Source organism: Salvelinus namaycush, chromosome 30 (genome assembly GCF_016432855.1).
Source record: "Salvelinus namaycush isolate Seneca chromosome 30, SaNama_1.0, whole genome shotgun sequence".
NCBI classification, from domain to species: Eukaryota; Metazoa; Chordata; class Actinopteri; order Salmoniformes; family Salmonidae; genus Salvelinus; species Salvelinus namaycush.
The window spans coordinates 26,428,226-26,444,843 of NC_052336.1; the positions used below are offsets into that span (position 1 = coordinate 26,428,226).

At 42.3% G+C, this 16,618-nt stretch overlaps 1 protein-coding gene across 1 annotated transcript; it reads right to left on the reverse strand.

Annotated features, from left to right (window-relative positions):
• Positions 1-1,696: 1,696 nt before the first annotated feature.
• On the reverse strand, positions 1,697-4,462 carry LOC120025312 (GTP-binding protein RAD-like). Its single transcript, XM_038969806.1, has 5 exons — positions 4,392-4,462; positions 3,687-4,052; positions 3,092-3,165; positions 2,689-2,893; positions 1,697-2,496 (listed from the first exon to the last, which is right to left on the reverse strand). The coding sequence occupies exons 2-5, from the start codon at positions 4,039-4,041 to the stop codon at positions 2,219-2,221; spliced, it is 912 nt and encodes a 303-aa protein (XP_038825734.1). The 5' UTR covers positions 4,042-4,052; positions 4,392-4,462; the 3' UTR covers positions 1,697-2,218.
• Positions 4,463-16,618: the final 12,156 nt, after the last annotated feature.

A 16,618-nucleotide genomic window follows, 5' to 3' on the forward strand; every position in this document is an offset into this window, starting at 1 on the left:
TGGATAGAAACAAAGACCTTTCTTCGGAAACTCGTCAGTCTATTCTTGTTCTGAGAAATGAAGGCTGTTCCAATGGCACGTTGTGTTAGCTAATCCAAGTTTATCATTTTAAAAGGCTAATTGATCATTAGAAAACCCTTTTGCAATTATGTTAGCACAGCTGAAAACTGTTGTGCTGATTAAAGAAACAATCAAACTGGCCTTCTTTAGACTGGTTGAGTATCTGGAGCATCAGCATTTGTGGGTTCAATTACAGGCTCAAAATGGATAGAAACAAAGACCTTTCTTCGGAAACTCGTCAGTCTATTCTTGTTCTGAGAAATGAAGGCTATTCCATGCGAGAAATTGCCATGACACTGAAGATCTTGTACAACGCTGTGTACTACACCCTTCACAGAACAGCGCAAACTGGCTCTAACCAGAATGGAAAGAGGAGTGGGAGGCCCCGGTGCAAAACTGAGCAAGAGGACAAGTACATTAGTGTGTCTAGTTTGAGAAACAGACACCTCACAAGTCCTCAACTGGCAGCTTCATTAAATAGTACCCGCAAAACACCAGTCTCAACATCAACAGTGAAGAGGCGACTCCGGGATGCTGGCCTTCTAGGCAGAGTTGCAAAGAAAAAGCCATATCTCAGATTAGCCAATAAAAATAAAATATTAAGATGGGCAAAAGAACAGACACTGGACAGAGGAAGATTGGAAAAAAGTGTTATGGACAGACGAATCTAAGTTTGAGGTGTTCGGATCACAAGGAACATTCATGAGAAGCAGAAGAAATGAAAAGATGCTGGAGGAGGGCTTGATGCCATCTGTCAAGCATGGTGGAGGCAATGTGATGGTCTGGGGGTGCTTTGGTGGTGGTAAAAAGGGAGACTTGTACAGGGTAAAATGGATCTTGAAGAAGGAAGGCTATCACTCCATTTTGCAACGCCATGCCATACCCTGTGGACGGCGCTTAATTGGAGCCAATTTCCTCCTACAACAGGACAATGACCCAAAGCACAGCTCCAAACTATGCAATAACTATTTAGGGAAGAAGCAGTCAGCTGGTATTCTGTCTATAATGGAGTGGCCAGCACAGTCACCGGATCTCAACCCTATTGAGCTGTTGTGGGAGCAGCTTGACCATATTATACGTAAGAAGTGCCCATCAAGCGAATCCAACTTGTGGGAGGTGCTTCGGGAAGCATGGTGTGAAATCTCTTCAGATTACCTCAACAAATTGACAACAAGAATGCCAATGGTCTGCAAAGCTTTAATTGCTGCAAACGGAGAATCCTTTAACGAAAGCAAAGTTTGAAGGACACAATTATATTTCAATTAAAAATCATTATTTATAACCTTTTCAACATCTTGACTATATGTCCTATTCATTTTCAACTAATTTCATGTATGTTTACATGGAAAACAAGGACATTTCTAAGTGACCCCAAACTTTTGAACGGTAGTGTATTTAACTTTCGTTTATGGTGTAGTCTCATTGTTTTATGATCTGGGCAAGAAAAAATATGGAATAGTTGTATTTCATTTTTTTATTAGAAAAGTAAACATAACAAAATGATTGAATATTAAAAGGAAGTGAAAATCAACTGTATTTGAAACAAAAAATTGAATTCACATGACAAATATAACTTATTATTGCTTTCTTCATTCACATCTGGACTGAAGGTTAGGACAATAGAATTATATATTTTTCCAAAACCTGGCCTAACCCCCAGTACACATTATTCCTGTCCTTAGCATCATGGCCAAAGTACGAACCTGCGTACCCAGTTTCAAGTAAAAATGACTCCATGTGACAGAATGCAATGACATCACTCATGGTGCTTACAGTTCCATTGCTTTTCAGGACAGTGTACCATAATCTAATCTTTAATGAGGGCTATATACAACTCTACCAACACTAAATGGAGTAGAACCAAACACACTGTCCCCCATTATCAAGGCAATCTTACAACTCATGGTTGAAAATAACAAGCCTTGGTGGATTGAATATACATACACAAGAAGTATCAACATCTATACATAAGCAAGACAAAAGACTAAACTGAAACCTCATGCAGATCATTAACATGGACATGTCTGTTGTGTTTAATGAATATAATAAAATATATAATTTCTGTACAGCTCTATCAGTCCTTGGGGTTAGTGTTAAAAAACACACAGCGTCTGGTCTTGAAGGCCAAAGAGAGAACAGCAGTCCAGATACTGTACTCTCAGAGGACCGAGAGGTCATGGCAGGACTTGGACTTCTGTCTGAAGGCCATCTTCTTGTTCTTCCGGGCCACCATACGGCCCAGGAAACGCTTGGCCTTCTTGCCGATGCTCTCGCGTCGTTTCCAGTTGGCCATACGGCGAGCGTTCTCCTCCTTGCTGTCTTTGCGCAGTCGGATCTGCCGGACGATGCCATCGAACAGGTCCCTGACGTTGTGGTGGAGATTGGCTGAGGTCTCGATGAACTTGCAGTCAAACACCACAGCGCAGGTGCTGCCCTCTGCAACAACAAAAAAGGAGGGGCGGCGCAGGTGAGAATCTATAGTGTTCCCTGGGGACAGTGACTTCCCCCTCATCATTATGCCTTCGCATAACACCTTGATACTAGCTTTAAGTACAGCAGTCATTCTTAAAGAAGTAGCACTATGCAAATACAGAGATGCCTTGGACAGAAGAGATCACCGTCACTTACCATCCACAGAGACTTCTCTGGACCGCACCAGGTCGCTCTTATTGCCCACGAGGATGATGGGAATGTTCTCAGACTGGCGAGCTCTGCGTAGCTGGATGCGTAGCTCTGACGCCTTCTCAAAGCTGGACTTGTCTGTCACTGAGTAGACGATGATGTAGGCGTCACCTATCCTCATGCACTGTTCCTTCAGCCACTGACTGTTATCCTGTAAGCAAAGAGAAATATAATTTGATTAGTTACAATCCTTATCTAACCAAAAGCTGCAGGTGCTCAAATTAAAGTTATTATAGTGGTATTTTATATTATACACCAGCATTAGAGCACTACACATTACATCAAATGATATGCTATGACTAAGACCAATTTTCTGAGGGTCAAACTGAAATTGCATTATATGCCTCACCTGTTCCCAAATGTCGTACAACAAGATGGACGCCTCCTCCTCGTCCACCTCGATCGATCTGTCATACGTGTTTCCTGAAACAAAAGCAAGCAGACAGATAAATACTCCTGGCCAAAATGATATATACCCACTAACTGGGTCAAGTGTGAGGTCTCACTCACTATTGCCCATTTCTATTGCCCATTTCATGATGCCTTTAGTACAGCTCATTAACTTTCAATTAACCTATATCTGTGATGGGTACTACTGTGCATTACTGTCTCCTTCCCTCAGTCATTCATTTTCATATCTCCCATCCACTATGTCTGTGGCTGTATATGTCAACAGCAGTACTTTGATATGTGTGGCACCTTACTGACTGGATGGAAATAGCAATAATCAATGTACTTCAGCCTGTGTGCCAAGATGATATGGAAACCAATCCTATATTTACTTAGTTTGGAGCCTATGTGCATTAGCTCTAATGGGGTGCTGAGGACAGCCACAGTCAAACAGTTACTGTCTTTGCTTTAAAAAAGTATTGCTTTGTGGTGGATTCTCAATGCCATATAAACTTCAACGCCACCATCATCAGTAACGGTCGTCAGACACACACCTGTCTCGTCGCAGTCGTGACCATCCTCGACTCCACCGAAAATACGTGCCAGGCTAGACTTGCCGACACCCTGCTCGCCGAGGAGAACCACCTTGTACACCTGTCCCTCGGAGTCGCTGCCGGAGGATATAACCGAATCGGACGAGTCCGATACACAGCTGTCTCTGTGAGGGTCGCCGGGAGTGTAGGACGTGCGGCGCATGAGGTTGGACAGCTCCCCAGTTTGCGCCTTGCGCATCTCGCGGTCGTCCACTGGCATGCTTCTTCTGTGCAGGTTCTGCAGGTGCATGGGAAACGGCATGCTCCCTCTTCTTTTGTCCATGTTCCGCAATTTGTCACTTTTGTTCAAAGTCATTACTTTTTTGTCTGTGAAATAGATGCACTCTTTAGTAAGATTGGGCTGTAAACATGAAAAGCAACCAACTCCGACAAAAAGAAATGCATTTCGCATCACTACGCCTAGCAATTGATTATTTTTTTTTATCCTTTATTAGGCCACAGTTTATATGAACTTTTGTGTCATATTTATTTGAGCAAAGTCATTTAAGACAATAATGTGCCTGTATCCTATAATATTAATTACGGTTTGATGGAGCATTGAGCAATGTTAAAATTGAAGTTGAACTCAAATGATTTGAAACAGTCATAGCCTAATTAATGTATTATCACGACTGTAAAATCATTCAATTCCATAATAAAACTTACATTTGATGTGGGTCTGACGTATTCCAAAATCCTGAACCAGGCAATCCACTTGCGATCTATCCTTCAGTGAAGAGAAGTTTCGGTTTGATCCAGTGAAACGTACGGATCCCCATATTTATCTAGTAGCCGAGCGAGTGACGTCACCACGAGGCAGGGTTTGCCTCTGGAGAGTCACGTCTCGAGGAGGAGGGAGTGTGGACCGCTCTACAGAGACGTGATTGAAAATGATGCGCAGGCGGGCTGAGGGATTCTCCTCTTCTGCAATGCAATGCCATCATGCCAGTGATGTAATTATTTTGCCGAGTAAATCGGCCATTTACTCTCCATAAGTTATAGCCTACCTGCGTTGAAGGGGTTGGCTAATTAGCATAGTTTAAACACTAGTTGGCCCAGAGCCATGGAGAGTTGGTGATGGAGGACGATAAAATTAATTTGGACAGGTGAGGTTTTTACCAGCCATTCGCAAGGCTGACCATATTCAATCACCCTTTTAAATAACTCGATTTGTTTGTAATTGATAAGTTATGTGCTACAAGTTGTCAGTGGATTAGCCAAGAGCATCTGAGACATCAAGCATTTCCAATAGATGCTTCTCACCATTTCGGCCCATTTCGGCCCAAGGCTCGTAGCCTTGGTGACACGAGTTGTGAATGAGGCTAATGTGAAAAAAAAGCAGCTGTTCACCACAGAAACAGGACACATTATTTCTTAAAACGACGCCTAGACATTTCACTGGGGACACAGGTATCCCACAAGACTCAGCAGGCGACAGGAAAGAAAGACCATGAAAGAAAACCATTGCGATCCAAATGAATGATGATTTCACCTGCATCAGTCTGATTGAGGTTATTTAACCTAGTCTGTAGTCGCCATCTGATGGTGATTATGTAGTAGGCTGCTGAGAAGGAGAGAAGACCAGTGACAAAGGAAGAGTTACTTAGCTTGCTTCATTATTATCTCTGGCAAGTTGGCAAGCCTCATTCCTCATGACAATGCTCAATGCATAAAGTCAATTGGGTGGTGTATTGGTGGACAGACTAAAGTTAAACACCTTCTCAAGTGACATTAACAGTAACACAGTTTCCAAAGGTTTTCAGTTGAGTAGCACAATGTTTCCAAAAACATGTATTGGTCAGATCTTTTCATTGATAGATTTTTTTATTTGTTGCCAGGGCTTCTTTAGGTGCTCTATGAAACGTGTTTGACTCACTGGGTTGCTCTGACTCAGTGGTAGCCTGTACTTTTTAAATGGACCAGACAGTGCCATATATACACTACTGAAACAGTTATTTACAGGAAGAGAAGAACGGGCCTTCCTCCCCCAGGGTTGGATAAGCGTCTCTGGTTCCCCATTAGCGGGAGGATCAACACGACCTGTCTCTGTAACAAGGAAAGTGACCTTGCATAGGGGCTCTTTAATTAAAAATCCCACTCTGTGTATGTGTTTAGTACATGTTTTTATCTTCTGTCTCCATCACTCACATACACATGCAGAACAGTCTGGAGGAGGAGATGTTTTTCTCCATTCTTATTAACAGTCCACATTAAGCTACCAGCTGTTTTGTCCTCTATATTGGGTTGCTCCTGTAGTTTCATTAGCATAACATTTTTAACATAGAATAATAGAACAGTCTGTGTTTACCTTGCCTAAGGAAGCCTGCTGAGTGGTCTCAGTGGTGATCACTGATTGTGGGCTATATAAGTATGAACACCTCGGCGTGAGAACCCAGGGTGTAGGCTTGTTGTTATTTACAGAAGTACATTTGCATATTTCCGTTAGGGAACGCCTACTCTGTGAAGTGCGCGTGTGCAATAACGCAATTCGCCTTTGCACTCCTTCTAAACAACGCAATATAAAAAAACTTTGGGCGAAGGGTAAAGTCTACAAATCTTAGTCCACTCTGTTCGGAACAGATTCTAGTTTTAGTTTTCTGTATTGAGATCAAATGTTTCATAGATGAGAAAATGTGCGGAATGTTGGCCAAAATCCATCTCGTTCCATCTTCTCCCACTGCCGCCCACTGGGTTTCCCCTCACTACCACATTTGGCACATTTTATTAATAAAGTATTTAATGAGTTGTCTTCCTCAAATGAATGAAGTGGATTATGACGCAATCGTTGCGAGGGAATCTGATTTAATTGGTCCTCAACTCGCGGCTCAGACACTTAATTCATGATACATGTAGTTAGCCCTGAGTTAGTCTGCCCTGGAGCACGTTAGATCTGAAGATTTCGGTGACATGTAAATGTACCTGGCTAAAAGGAGAACGACTTTATTGGTAGCAGTTATCCCAAGTTGAACTCAGAGTTGACAAAAGTTACCTCGCTAACTTCTCAAACTACATTCGTAGTATAAGGGTCTGCAGGCTGGCTTTGGCATTTTCAGGTATTTACTTTTAAAATAAATGCTAAAATGGTAATAAGACAATAATAACCCATGTCACAAGGAATAGTCTTATGTACTTAAATGTCCCATAGAGAATGAAGCGGAGTAAGTTAGTAGTCGTGCAAGGAATAGTCAGCTCCACTGAAACATGCTGTATATAAGAAATCTTCATGTTGCTTTTGTACAATACTACTCAACCAATGCTGCTCGGATAGTCTACCCCGTCACCTCCAATGCAATGAGGAGACTACTTCAGAATAGGCAGATTGTATCTACAGGAGTCTGTAACAACTCTTCTCTAGCCCCCAATCTAAGACACCACATGTTAGCTGGAAATGCAATGGTAACTTTTAAATTAGCCCCAGTGTTGCCAACTCCTCAGTAAGGAAAGTAGCTATTGGCTGTCCTAAAAGTCGCTGAATGACGTTGTCGCCTAATTTGCATAATTGGCCATGTGCATGTAATTGTGATGGACACTGTAGGAGAGAGGAATAACGTCGTGGGAGAGACAAAAAGTGAGTAAAAAACACCCTAAATATGTTTAGAACTACAAATGAGCAAGCTGCAGAGCGTGGCACACACAGCGAATAAGAACCAGATATTTGAGACCAGATATTAGAGGCCAGATATTTGTTCATCCCCGTCATAACAGAGGCATTGTCAGTCCCTATCCCCAGGAGTTTCTCTTTTTTAAGACAACACTTCTTGACGAAAGCCACAACAGCACGGGCTATAGATTTGGCATCTCCTCCCTCCAACTCAACAACCCCCATAAATGTTGATGCAATTTTCTGCTTGGTGTCACTAAAGTACCTTATCACAACCCCCAGATACTTAGAAACACTTACATCCATGGACTCATCGAGGAGGAGGCTGAAACGCTGGTCACCCACATCTGCGACCAACTTTTTCAGAAAGTATGGTGCTAGAACACCATTAATCATTTCTGTGCACTTTGTCCTGTGCATTTTGAAATGTGGGTAGCAGCAGTGGAGTATGAGAAAGCAGCTCTACATGCTTCTCCAATGTGATCACATACCAGCATGGAACAGTGTTCAGCAATAGTGTCACGACTTCCGCCGAAGTTGGTCCCTCTCCTTGTTTGGGCGGTGTTCGGCGGTCGACGTCACCGACCTTCTAGTCATCGCCGATCCACTTTTCATTTTCCATTGGTTTTGTCGTGTCTTCCATCACACCTGGTTCCAATTCCATCAATTACATGTTGTGTATTTAACCCTCTGTTTCCCCCCATGTCCTTGTCCGTAATTGTTTGTTGTAGTGCTTGTGCACAGTATGCTGGTATTTACCGGGTTTTGTTTGACCCATTTATTGTATTGTTCTGTTTACGGTGGTTTATGGTTATTAAGCACAACCGTTGTAAATCAGTTTCCGCTCTCCTGCGCCTGACTTCTCTGCCGCCAGTAGCATCGCATTACAAATAGCTAATACCATGGTGGCCTCAGCCTTTTTTGCAGTCAATTTTTTTAACCATAAATGGCAGCTTGTTTTGGGTGGAACTGTTATAAGGCTTTGCCTTTTGAGTATGTTTTTGAGTTGGCATGTGTTTTTTTACATCACTAAGTTTGGCATAGAAATCAGCCTTACAATACAGGCAGTATGCCTGTGTATCATCTCCAATAAACGACTTCAACCAGACTTTGAATTCAGGGTTTGATTCCCACTCCTTTTTGTATTTTTGAGTGTACAGTTAGGCAGCTAGATGTTTAGCTTATGTCACATAGAGGCACACACACAGTGGACAAGGTGAGTAAGTGACTGAGGCTGTGTGAGTCAAATGCAGTGATTTATTTTTGTGCAGTGATTTATTTTAGACAAAGAACATTTTACATTTACATCCCGCTCTGAATGTAAGCCAGGGCGGGATCAGCCAGCGACGGCTTCCCGCATGCGCGATTCATTTGCAATCTGGACGCGGAGGGGTGAACATCTCTTGCTCTGACTGCAGCTGGGAGGGACTGCTGCGCGAGGACTGGGCCGCCTGTGAGTGCTTTGGGACGGGGGTGGGGACCACGGCAGCACCCGCTGCTCATTGAGAAGAGTAAGAACGATACGTGCTTTCACGTCAGAATCTCAAAGTCTCCAATAACACCAGAAAAAGTCGCTAGATTTGTCGCCAGTCTATTTTTTTGTCGCTAGAGAGGTCTGAATACTTGCTAAATATAGCGACAGTTGGCAACACTGTGTAGCCCATCAAAATGACCCCCATTCTGACCTCTGATGACCATTCACACAAAACAGCCTTTCAGGTGAACACAAACTAGTGGACTTTTATATGGGTAAATTACCTCAAATAGCTTGGTTGTTGTGCATCGGTAACAGCATAGTGTCACACCTGCTCCCGCTCCCCCTCTCACTCCAGGCTGCCCATCATTACATACACCTGTCACCATCGTTAAGCGCATTAGCGCTTCATTGGACTCACCTGGACTCCATCACTTTATGATTGCCTCCTCTTTATTTGTCTATTCCTGTATTCCTGTATTCTTGTTATGTTTCCCATGTCCAGACACTGTCCGTGTTTTGTTTCATGTCTGTTATGAAATTTTCACTCCCTGTACTTGCTTCTCGTCTCCCAGTGTCTGTCCTCACACATAGATTTGGTGCTATTTTGGTGGAAGGCACTGACAACCCTCAGGGAATTGGAGATGGTCTTTAAATGGGCAAAATGGAACAAGAAACCGTATCACTCATCCATTTTTAATGCACAGCAATGGCAGCAGATTCGAGTGGTAACAGAGAAGTCTCAGAGGAAAATAACTCTAGAATATTTCTACAATTTTATTTAATTTTGCTTTGTTTCAAACAAATTATAATCACACATTTTATTAATCACAGTAGGCTAGTCCTAAATTAACTACCGCATTTAACTCTAAAAAAGGTAGCATGCAATGTTAAAACTTCTTATGGCTGCATCCCGCTACCGGGATCGATATGACAGCAGCCAGTGAAAGTGCAGGGCGCCAAATTCAAACAACAGAAATCTCATAATTACAATTCCTCAAACATACATGATGTGTCTTATATCATTTTAAAGGTAATCTTGTTGTTAATCCCACCAAAGTGTCCGATTTCAAATATGCTTTTCAGCGAAAGCACTACAAACGATTATGTTAAGGTCACCACCAAACCACAATAAGCACAGCCATTTTTCCAGCGAAAGATAGCTTTCACAAAAAGCAGAAATAGAGATAAAATGAATCACTAACCTTTGATTATCTTCATCAGATGACACTCATAGGTCTTCATGTTACACAATACATGCATGTTTTGTTTGAATAAAGTTCATATTTATAACAAAAAATCAGAGTTTACATTGGCGCGTTACATTCACTAGTTCCAAAAACATCAAGTGATTTTGCATAGCCACATCGTTTTAACAGAAATACTGTAAGAAATTGAAATAGAGACTGGAAACTAGCAATAACTACACTTCAACATAAGCCATATATTATACAAAAACACACATACTCCTCATTTCTCTTGGACATATGCTGGACTTAAGACACCAACTATAGACACACATAATTCCCCTCCCCCATAATAACCACAGACACACCCAACCCATGGTTGGACCTCAGGACAAAGAACTCTCAGGAACCAATGGAACGTGGACACCAGGCCTGATCAGGACTACCCAAGACCCAGATCGACCAATCGGAAGGCCGGACTCGCAGATCTACCTACTTTGCTTGTTGTCTATATAGTACTGAACAATTCTGGAAACTGCCCTCTTTTCCGGACGATTCACTAGGAGTCAGACTGAAAGAGCCTTGCTGCAAGATTTTACTAAGATATCTTTACATGTAATTAAACGGCCTTATTATAAAATTATCCACCTCGTCCTATTGTCTCCTCTTGTTCTCCTGTCAACAGTAAACGTTTTACTAACAAACTTGGAAGCAGAGGATGGTCAAAACATATTTGTATTCGGCCCAATAGAAAATTCATCGGACAGGAGACGAGAGGGAGAAAGATTCCAGAGGAGAGGTGACCTTTGAGGGAGAATCGCGATTCAACCCACACAGGAAACTGATCAGAGAGCTCGAAACTAAAGAGGTGAGCAGATGCCCGTTTAACCAAAATCTGTATATTGTATTATAGCCAATATCTAAATTCAATGATCAGGAGTACTGTGGTGAGTGTGAATTGTTGCTAAATTTATGTGGAATTGTTTAGAATTTAAGGCATTGTGTACAGATATCTAAGTATTAATAGGTCAAAGACTTATTCACATAGTCTGGCACTACGCGGTATGCTGATCGAGTAGGTGTACAGTGAAGAATAAGCTTTATAACGATTCACATAGTCGGGCCATATTTGACAGTCGATCAGGTAGGGGTTACCGTGAAGAATCCATAATTAAAAGATGGGATCCAAATAGCCGGGCAGTAGTTAGATTTGGCAAATCAGCTAGGTGTTACCGTGAAGACCCATAAAAAAAAATAAAAATAAAAATATATAACGATTCACACAGTCGGGCCATATTTGACAGTCGATCAGATAGGGGTACCGTGAAGAATCCATACGTTTTCAAATAGTCGTGCAGTAGCTATACTTAGCTAGGTGTTACGTGAGAAATCTAATGTGAATTCAAATAGTCGTGCAGTAGCTATACTTAGCTAGGTGTTACGTGAGAAATCTAATGTGATATTGCATGTGTAAGTTGTGTTGTAATTGTATGTGTAAGTTGTGTTGTCGCAATGTGGGGGATTGAACGTTCCACGAGACCAATTGCTACTAACTAGCCATATGCTAGTTGAGGCTGTGCTAAAGTGACCGCCGTGTCGATGTGTATATATTGCTGTGAAGCAACTATTTTCTGCTGATGAGTTGACCGGATTTTTCCCTCTCCTGCTGTTGATAAATCCCTAAGGGTGAGAATCAATTTGAAAATTATTATAGAAGCGCGTGAATTACTAGTATATTGTCCCCAAAGGAAATTTCTGAAATGTTTTGGCAAAGTATTTAATTAATGGGAAAAAGTTCAAATTAAATCGGAAAAGTTAATAGAAATAATATCTTTCGAATTATATATCATATAATTGCCATTCCAATTATATCAGGAGCGCCTGAATTACTAGTATATTGTCCCCAAAGGAAACTTCTGAAATATTTTGCCAAAGTATTTAATTAATTAAATTAGCGAAAAGCAATAATATTTTTTATTATAAGTACCTAAAACTGTCATTCCAATTATAACAGGAGCGCGTGAATATATTCGTATATTGTTTCAAAGAGATATAGCTGAAATATTGTTGGAAAACGAAAATAATTCATCGAATACACGGCAATAAAATCCTTTGTCCACGCGAGTCGGACACGAGACTGGGGGAGGTTAGGGGAAGAAAAATACATCGCTGGTTTCGATCAGTGACGGGCTAAAGTATACAAAGATAATAATAGACCCAGACATAGCTTAACGACAAAATGACCACGACTATCGTCCCCAAACACAAATTCAACGAATATTTAGATCAGAGAATGAAAGACAGAGCAGGCGGGAAATTACACTACAAACCCGTTAAAAAGATTTGGGAGGAAGTGAGGCTGAGATGGACTCAAACAGGTTTCCTTAGTGGAGTCGCCCCATCAAAAGGGCAACTCCTCATTATGGAGAAAGAATTGGAGGAAGCAGTGAAGCAAGGGATAGAATGTGAAGTTGATAAGAATAAGAGTCACTTATTTAAAAAAGAAGGGACAAAGCAAAGGGAAAAGGCACAGGCTGAGATGAGAATAGGTTTATGGGCAATTGAGGAAATTAGGAAAGCTCTCCCTTACCGGAAACCTGATACGATGGGAGTGGTCACTGGAGCACCAACTGACACCAAAGAGGGCAGGCCCAATAATAATGATGGCCCACCTACCACCACAGCAACCCCATCGGCCCCCACCCATCTATACCCAGAACTGCCACAGGGAGAGAAAAAAGCACCACCTCCCTATTTTCAAAATCCATTCACTCAGCAATCACCTCCCCCTTTCCAGGGCATGTCTGACGAATATGCTCCATGGCCCTGAAGCTGCTCACCACTAACCTACACTCATCATTGACCTGGACTACTGAAGCATCAAAGGCTTTTGCACTCTTGAAAACAGATCTCTAAGTGGCAGTAGCCTTAACAGCACCTGACTAAAAAAAAAAACAAGTTCCATCTGGATGTTTCTGAAAAGGAAGGATTTACATCATCCATCCTTTTCCAGAACCTAGAGGGGGAGAGTAGAGTGTTGAGGTATCACTCCTCCAAACTGGGCCACATTGAAGAAGGACAAACCACATGCTCCAGGTATGTGGCTGCAGTGGCAAAAGCTATTGGAAAAACAGCCCACATGATAATGTGCCATCCATTGGAAATCCACACCCACATGGGGTTGCAGCATATCTAAGGACCTATGGTTATACACAGATGGATGCCGCTATAGAGGAGAGGAAGGGAACATAGCAGCATACACAGTGGTGCAGCAGCTCCCGGATAGATCACATGTGACTTTGGAATCTGCCATCATCACACAACCTGCATCAGCCCAGCTAGCTGAAATCATAGGGTTGACACGAGCTCTGGAAAGAGCTGAAGGAAAGACTGTGAACAACTACACCGACTCAGCTTATGCTCATGGAGCAGTCCATACGAATGGATCACAATGGCTGAGACGCAACGTCATCACCACAGGAAACCTTCCAATCAAACACAGGACACAGATGGAAAAACTGATTAAATCGGTCTCACTACCTAAGAAGGTGGCCATCATGAAGTGTAAAGGACATCAACAACTGAAAAACAGAGTCAGCAAGGGAAATGATGCAGCTGATAAAGCAGCCAAGAAAGCTGGTGGATACACCCCGAGACGAATGGTACTACGGACCCAACCAGCTCGGACTGAGCTCACAAAGCAACACATAAAAGAACTCCAGTTCACAGCAGGACCCTGTGAATACTCAGTATGGGGACAGAAAGAGGCCACCAAGGGACCTGATGAACTGTGGAGATGCCATGATGGCAGACTAGAGGCCCCAGCAAACCTATGTCCAGAACTAATACGAGAAGCTCATGGGCCCACACACGAAGGCAAACTAAAGACTTTACAGAAGGTGTCCCACATCTGGTGGCACCCCCACATGAAAGACATGACAGATTTGTTTTGTGACGAGTGTAGCATTTGTGGTAGACACAATCCAAAGAAACCATATCAAACGCCCATGGGTTCATACCCAGTCCCAAATGCTTGTTTTCAGGACATCAACATAGATTACACAGATATGGGGCAAGACAATGTGACAAATGGAAAAAGGTACCTGTTAGTTATGGTAAACAGGTTCTCTAAATGGGTTGAGGCAATGCCAACAGCAGGGGAGGATGCAAAATAGGTCATTAAGTGGCTGCAAACCGAACTCATGTGTATTGTTTAATGACAAACGCTCCATGTACCAATAGGGTCGGATGTGTAAATGTCAACTGATTGTTGTTTAATGATGGGGTTAGTGTACAGGCCACAATCTCATAAGTCTCGTGGAACGCGCCAATCAAATGTATGTGCAGGTTTGAAGTTGATTTGGGTTGAAGTCCTGCCCCTGGCGTTGCTGGCCATGAGAGCCTCTCCAGGTGCAGGCACCCATCTCTCTCCTCATGAGACAATGGCTGGAGGAGTCATGCTTGGTCCACCAAGGAAGGGAGGTCATATGCCCGTCCTTGATGTACAACAAATTGTAATGTTTGATAATTGACGGAACTTTCTGCAGCTCTCTCCACACAGATTCATAAGGTCCAACGGGGAAGCAGAAGGGAGATCTGGCACACGGAAGGTAAAAATTGGTGACTGGGTGGGGTTAATGTCCACAAGAGAAAGTGGCTAGAACCCAGGTGGACTGGACAGTACGAAGTGAGGGAGGTTACTTCACACTCAGTCCAGGTCAAAGGTAAATCAGGCGCACCTTGGCACCACCTCACACATTGCACTCCAGCCCCAATCCCTTCTAGAACACTGACAGAAGTCAGAGCTGATTTAAACAGCTTAAATTCGATTCCAAATGAAGACATTCCTGACTCAGGTGATGCGGTATCAAACTCCGCCTCCCCTGATAAAGGAACCTCGCCCAGTTAGAGGGATATTTCTCCCTCCCTGGGCAAGGCTAGGGATATCTGGCCCCTTATTTGACATTTGGGGTGTCCCTGGGCACTTTCACATGGTTAATAGAATAACTATAACCGGATCCCCATGGATGTATGTCACGGACACTCTAGTCTAACTAGGTAATAATAGATTAAAAAATTTAAAAAATTAAAAATTTAGAAAACAATAGTTAAAATAAGAAACTAATATGGCTCAAATTGAGAAGGTTGAATAAGAGTGGGTGGAGAGCTATGCAGAGAATGGACAGAAGATGGCAATATTGCAGCACCCAAATGGTCTCCCAGCCGACTGGTTGAATGCTGGTGACATAATTTTGTTTTTTGGAGTAAACATTAAGGTTAAGGGTTTCCGTGTACCCAGAGATAAGATATCTTAAAAGAATACACTCATATGGGAATAGGAGTTTTACTTTCTGAGTTTTATTTAGGCAAGGGACTTTGAGAAGATAAAGGGTTCTTTTGGTATGTCTAGATATGGAACACGAATGTAGGTGTAACATTTTGACCTGTTTTCTGTTTCCATTGCATTTTCCGGCGACTTGATCACTCGCGGGGAAATGTAGTGAGAATAATGAGATTGTGTCATTTGGGATACTAGTTTTGAGGTAAATTGATTATAATAGAGTTTATAACTCTTGACCATAAGGTAAGCATTTGTATTGGCCATTAGAAGATAGAGATAGGGTAATTAAGGTTATGTTAGGACTTTAAAGATTGACACTATAAGACCTGTTGTTATTTTTAAATCCATGCAGATAAAGTCAAAACAGTGAGACACTTAGTTAATATTGTAAAGGAACACATAGAAAAAGGCAGACAGATGGGTCTACCCCGCACTGTTGAGACCTTGAAGGTTTGAGAGCAGAGTGGGGAGGGTGGACCAGGAAATGAGCAAGGTAGGCTGTGAAATAAGATAGGAGAGAAAGGGGTTAACATATATAAGCAGCACAGATACATTTCAAAGTAGATAAGTCACTTGACAGAGAATTGGAAAAGAATAGATATGAATGTACGCCCAAGGGAGAATTGGATATGCGGGGAATAAAAGGGACGTTCCTAGAATATGATGTACTAAGTTATTATTTAGAGTAGGTAAGGTTGATACCTGGCCAGAGCCAGGTATCAAACGAAGGAGGGTACATTGTGGACTAGGAAAGGATGGGGCCTATTGGATAATAAACTTATTTAAAATTAAACATTTATAGCTAAAAAAAATAAATAAATAATTAGGCATAGAAGTTAAATATATAATCAGAAAGAACAAATGAGGAACTGTTTGCTAACCAAACCTGTATGTCCAAGAGTTTATACATTGCAGGTGAATTAAGGGAGAAGGTGAATCACTCGACCTGGGGGCATATCGCACTTGGAGGGTGAGACACACTGACACTGCCGAATGATCACAGAGTTAAGGAGAAGAACTGTTGCTAATAGAGCTCGGGGATCAACTCCTTAATGAAGAATTCCCTGCCCCTGACCTTTCCTCACTGTGTTCGTTCATAGAAGTGAAAGTGTGGCTTGATCTCTGGCTGATGATGTGTTCTCTGGGAGAGGGTGGGGTTTTACAGGACTGCCTGTAGTCCTGAGCTGTCTGATAAGGATATGATGGGGAGGTTACCATCGCAGTGCTGCCAGAACCACCACCAGTTCCAACGGACCAGGGTTCAGCCAGCCTCCTCCACCACTTCAAGAC

What these genes read in the sequence shown, in the direction of transcription:
- LOC120025312 (XM_038969806.1), bottom strand. Translation starts at nt 4,041, where the DNA reads ATGACTTTGAACAAAAGTGACAAATTGCGGAACATGGACAAAAGAAGA. An exon ending in TCACGACTGCGACGAGACAG is followed by an intron (nt 3,166 to 3,686) that starts GTGTGTGTCTGA and finishes CTTTTGTTTCAG; the next exon opens with GAAACACGTATGACAGATCG. An exon ending in CAGAGAAGTCTCTGTGGATG is followed by an intron (nt 2,497 to 2,688) that starts GTAAGTGACGGT and finishes TTGTTGTTGCAG; the next exon opens with AGGGCAGCACCTGCGCTGTG.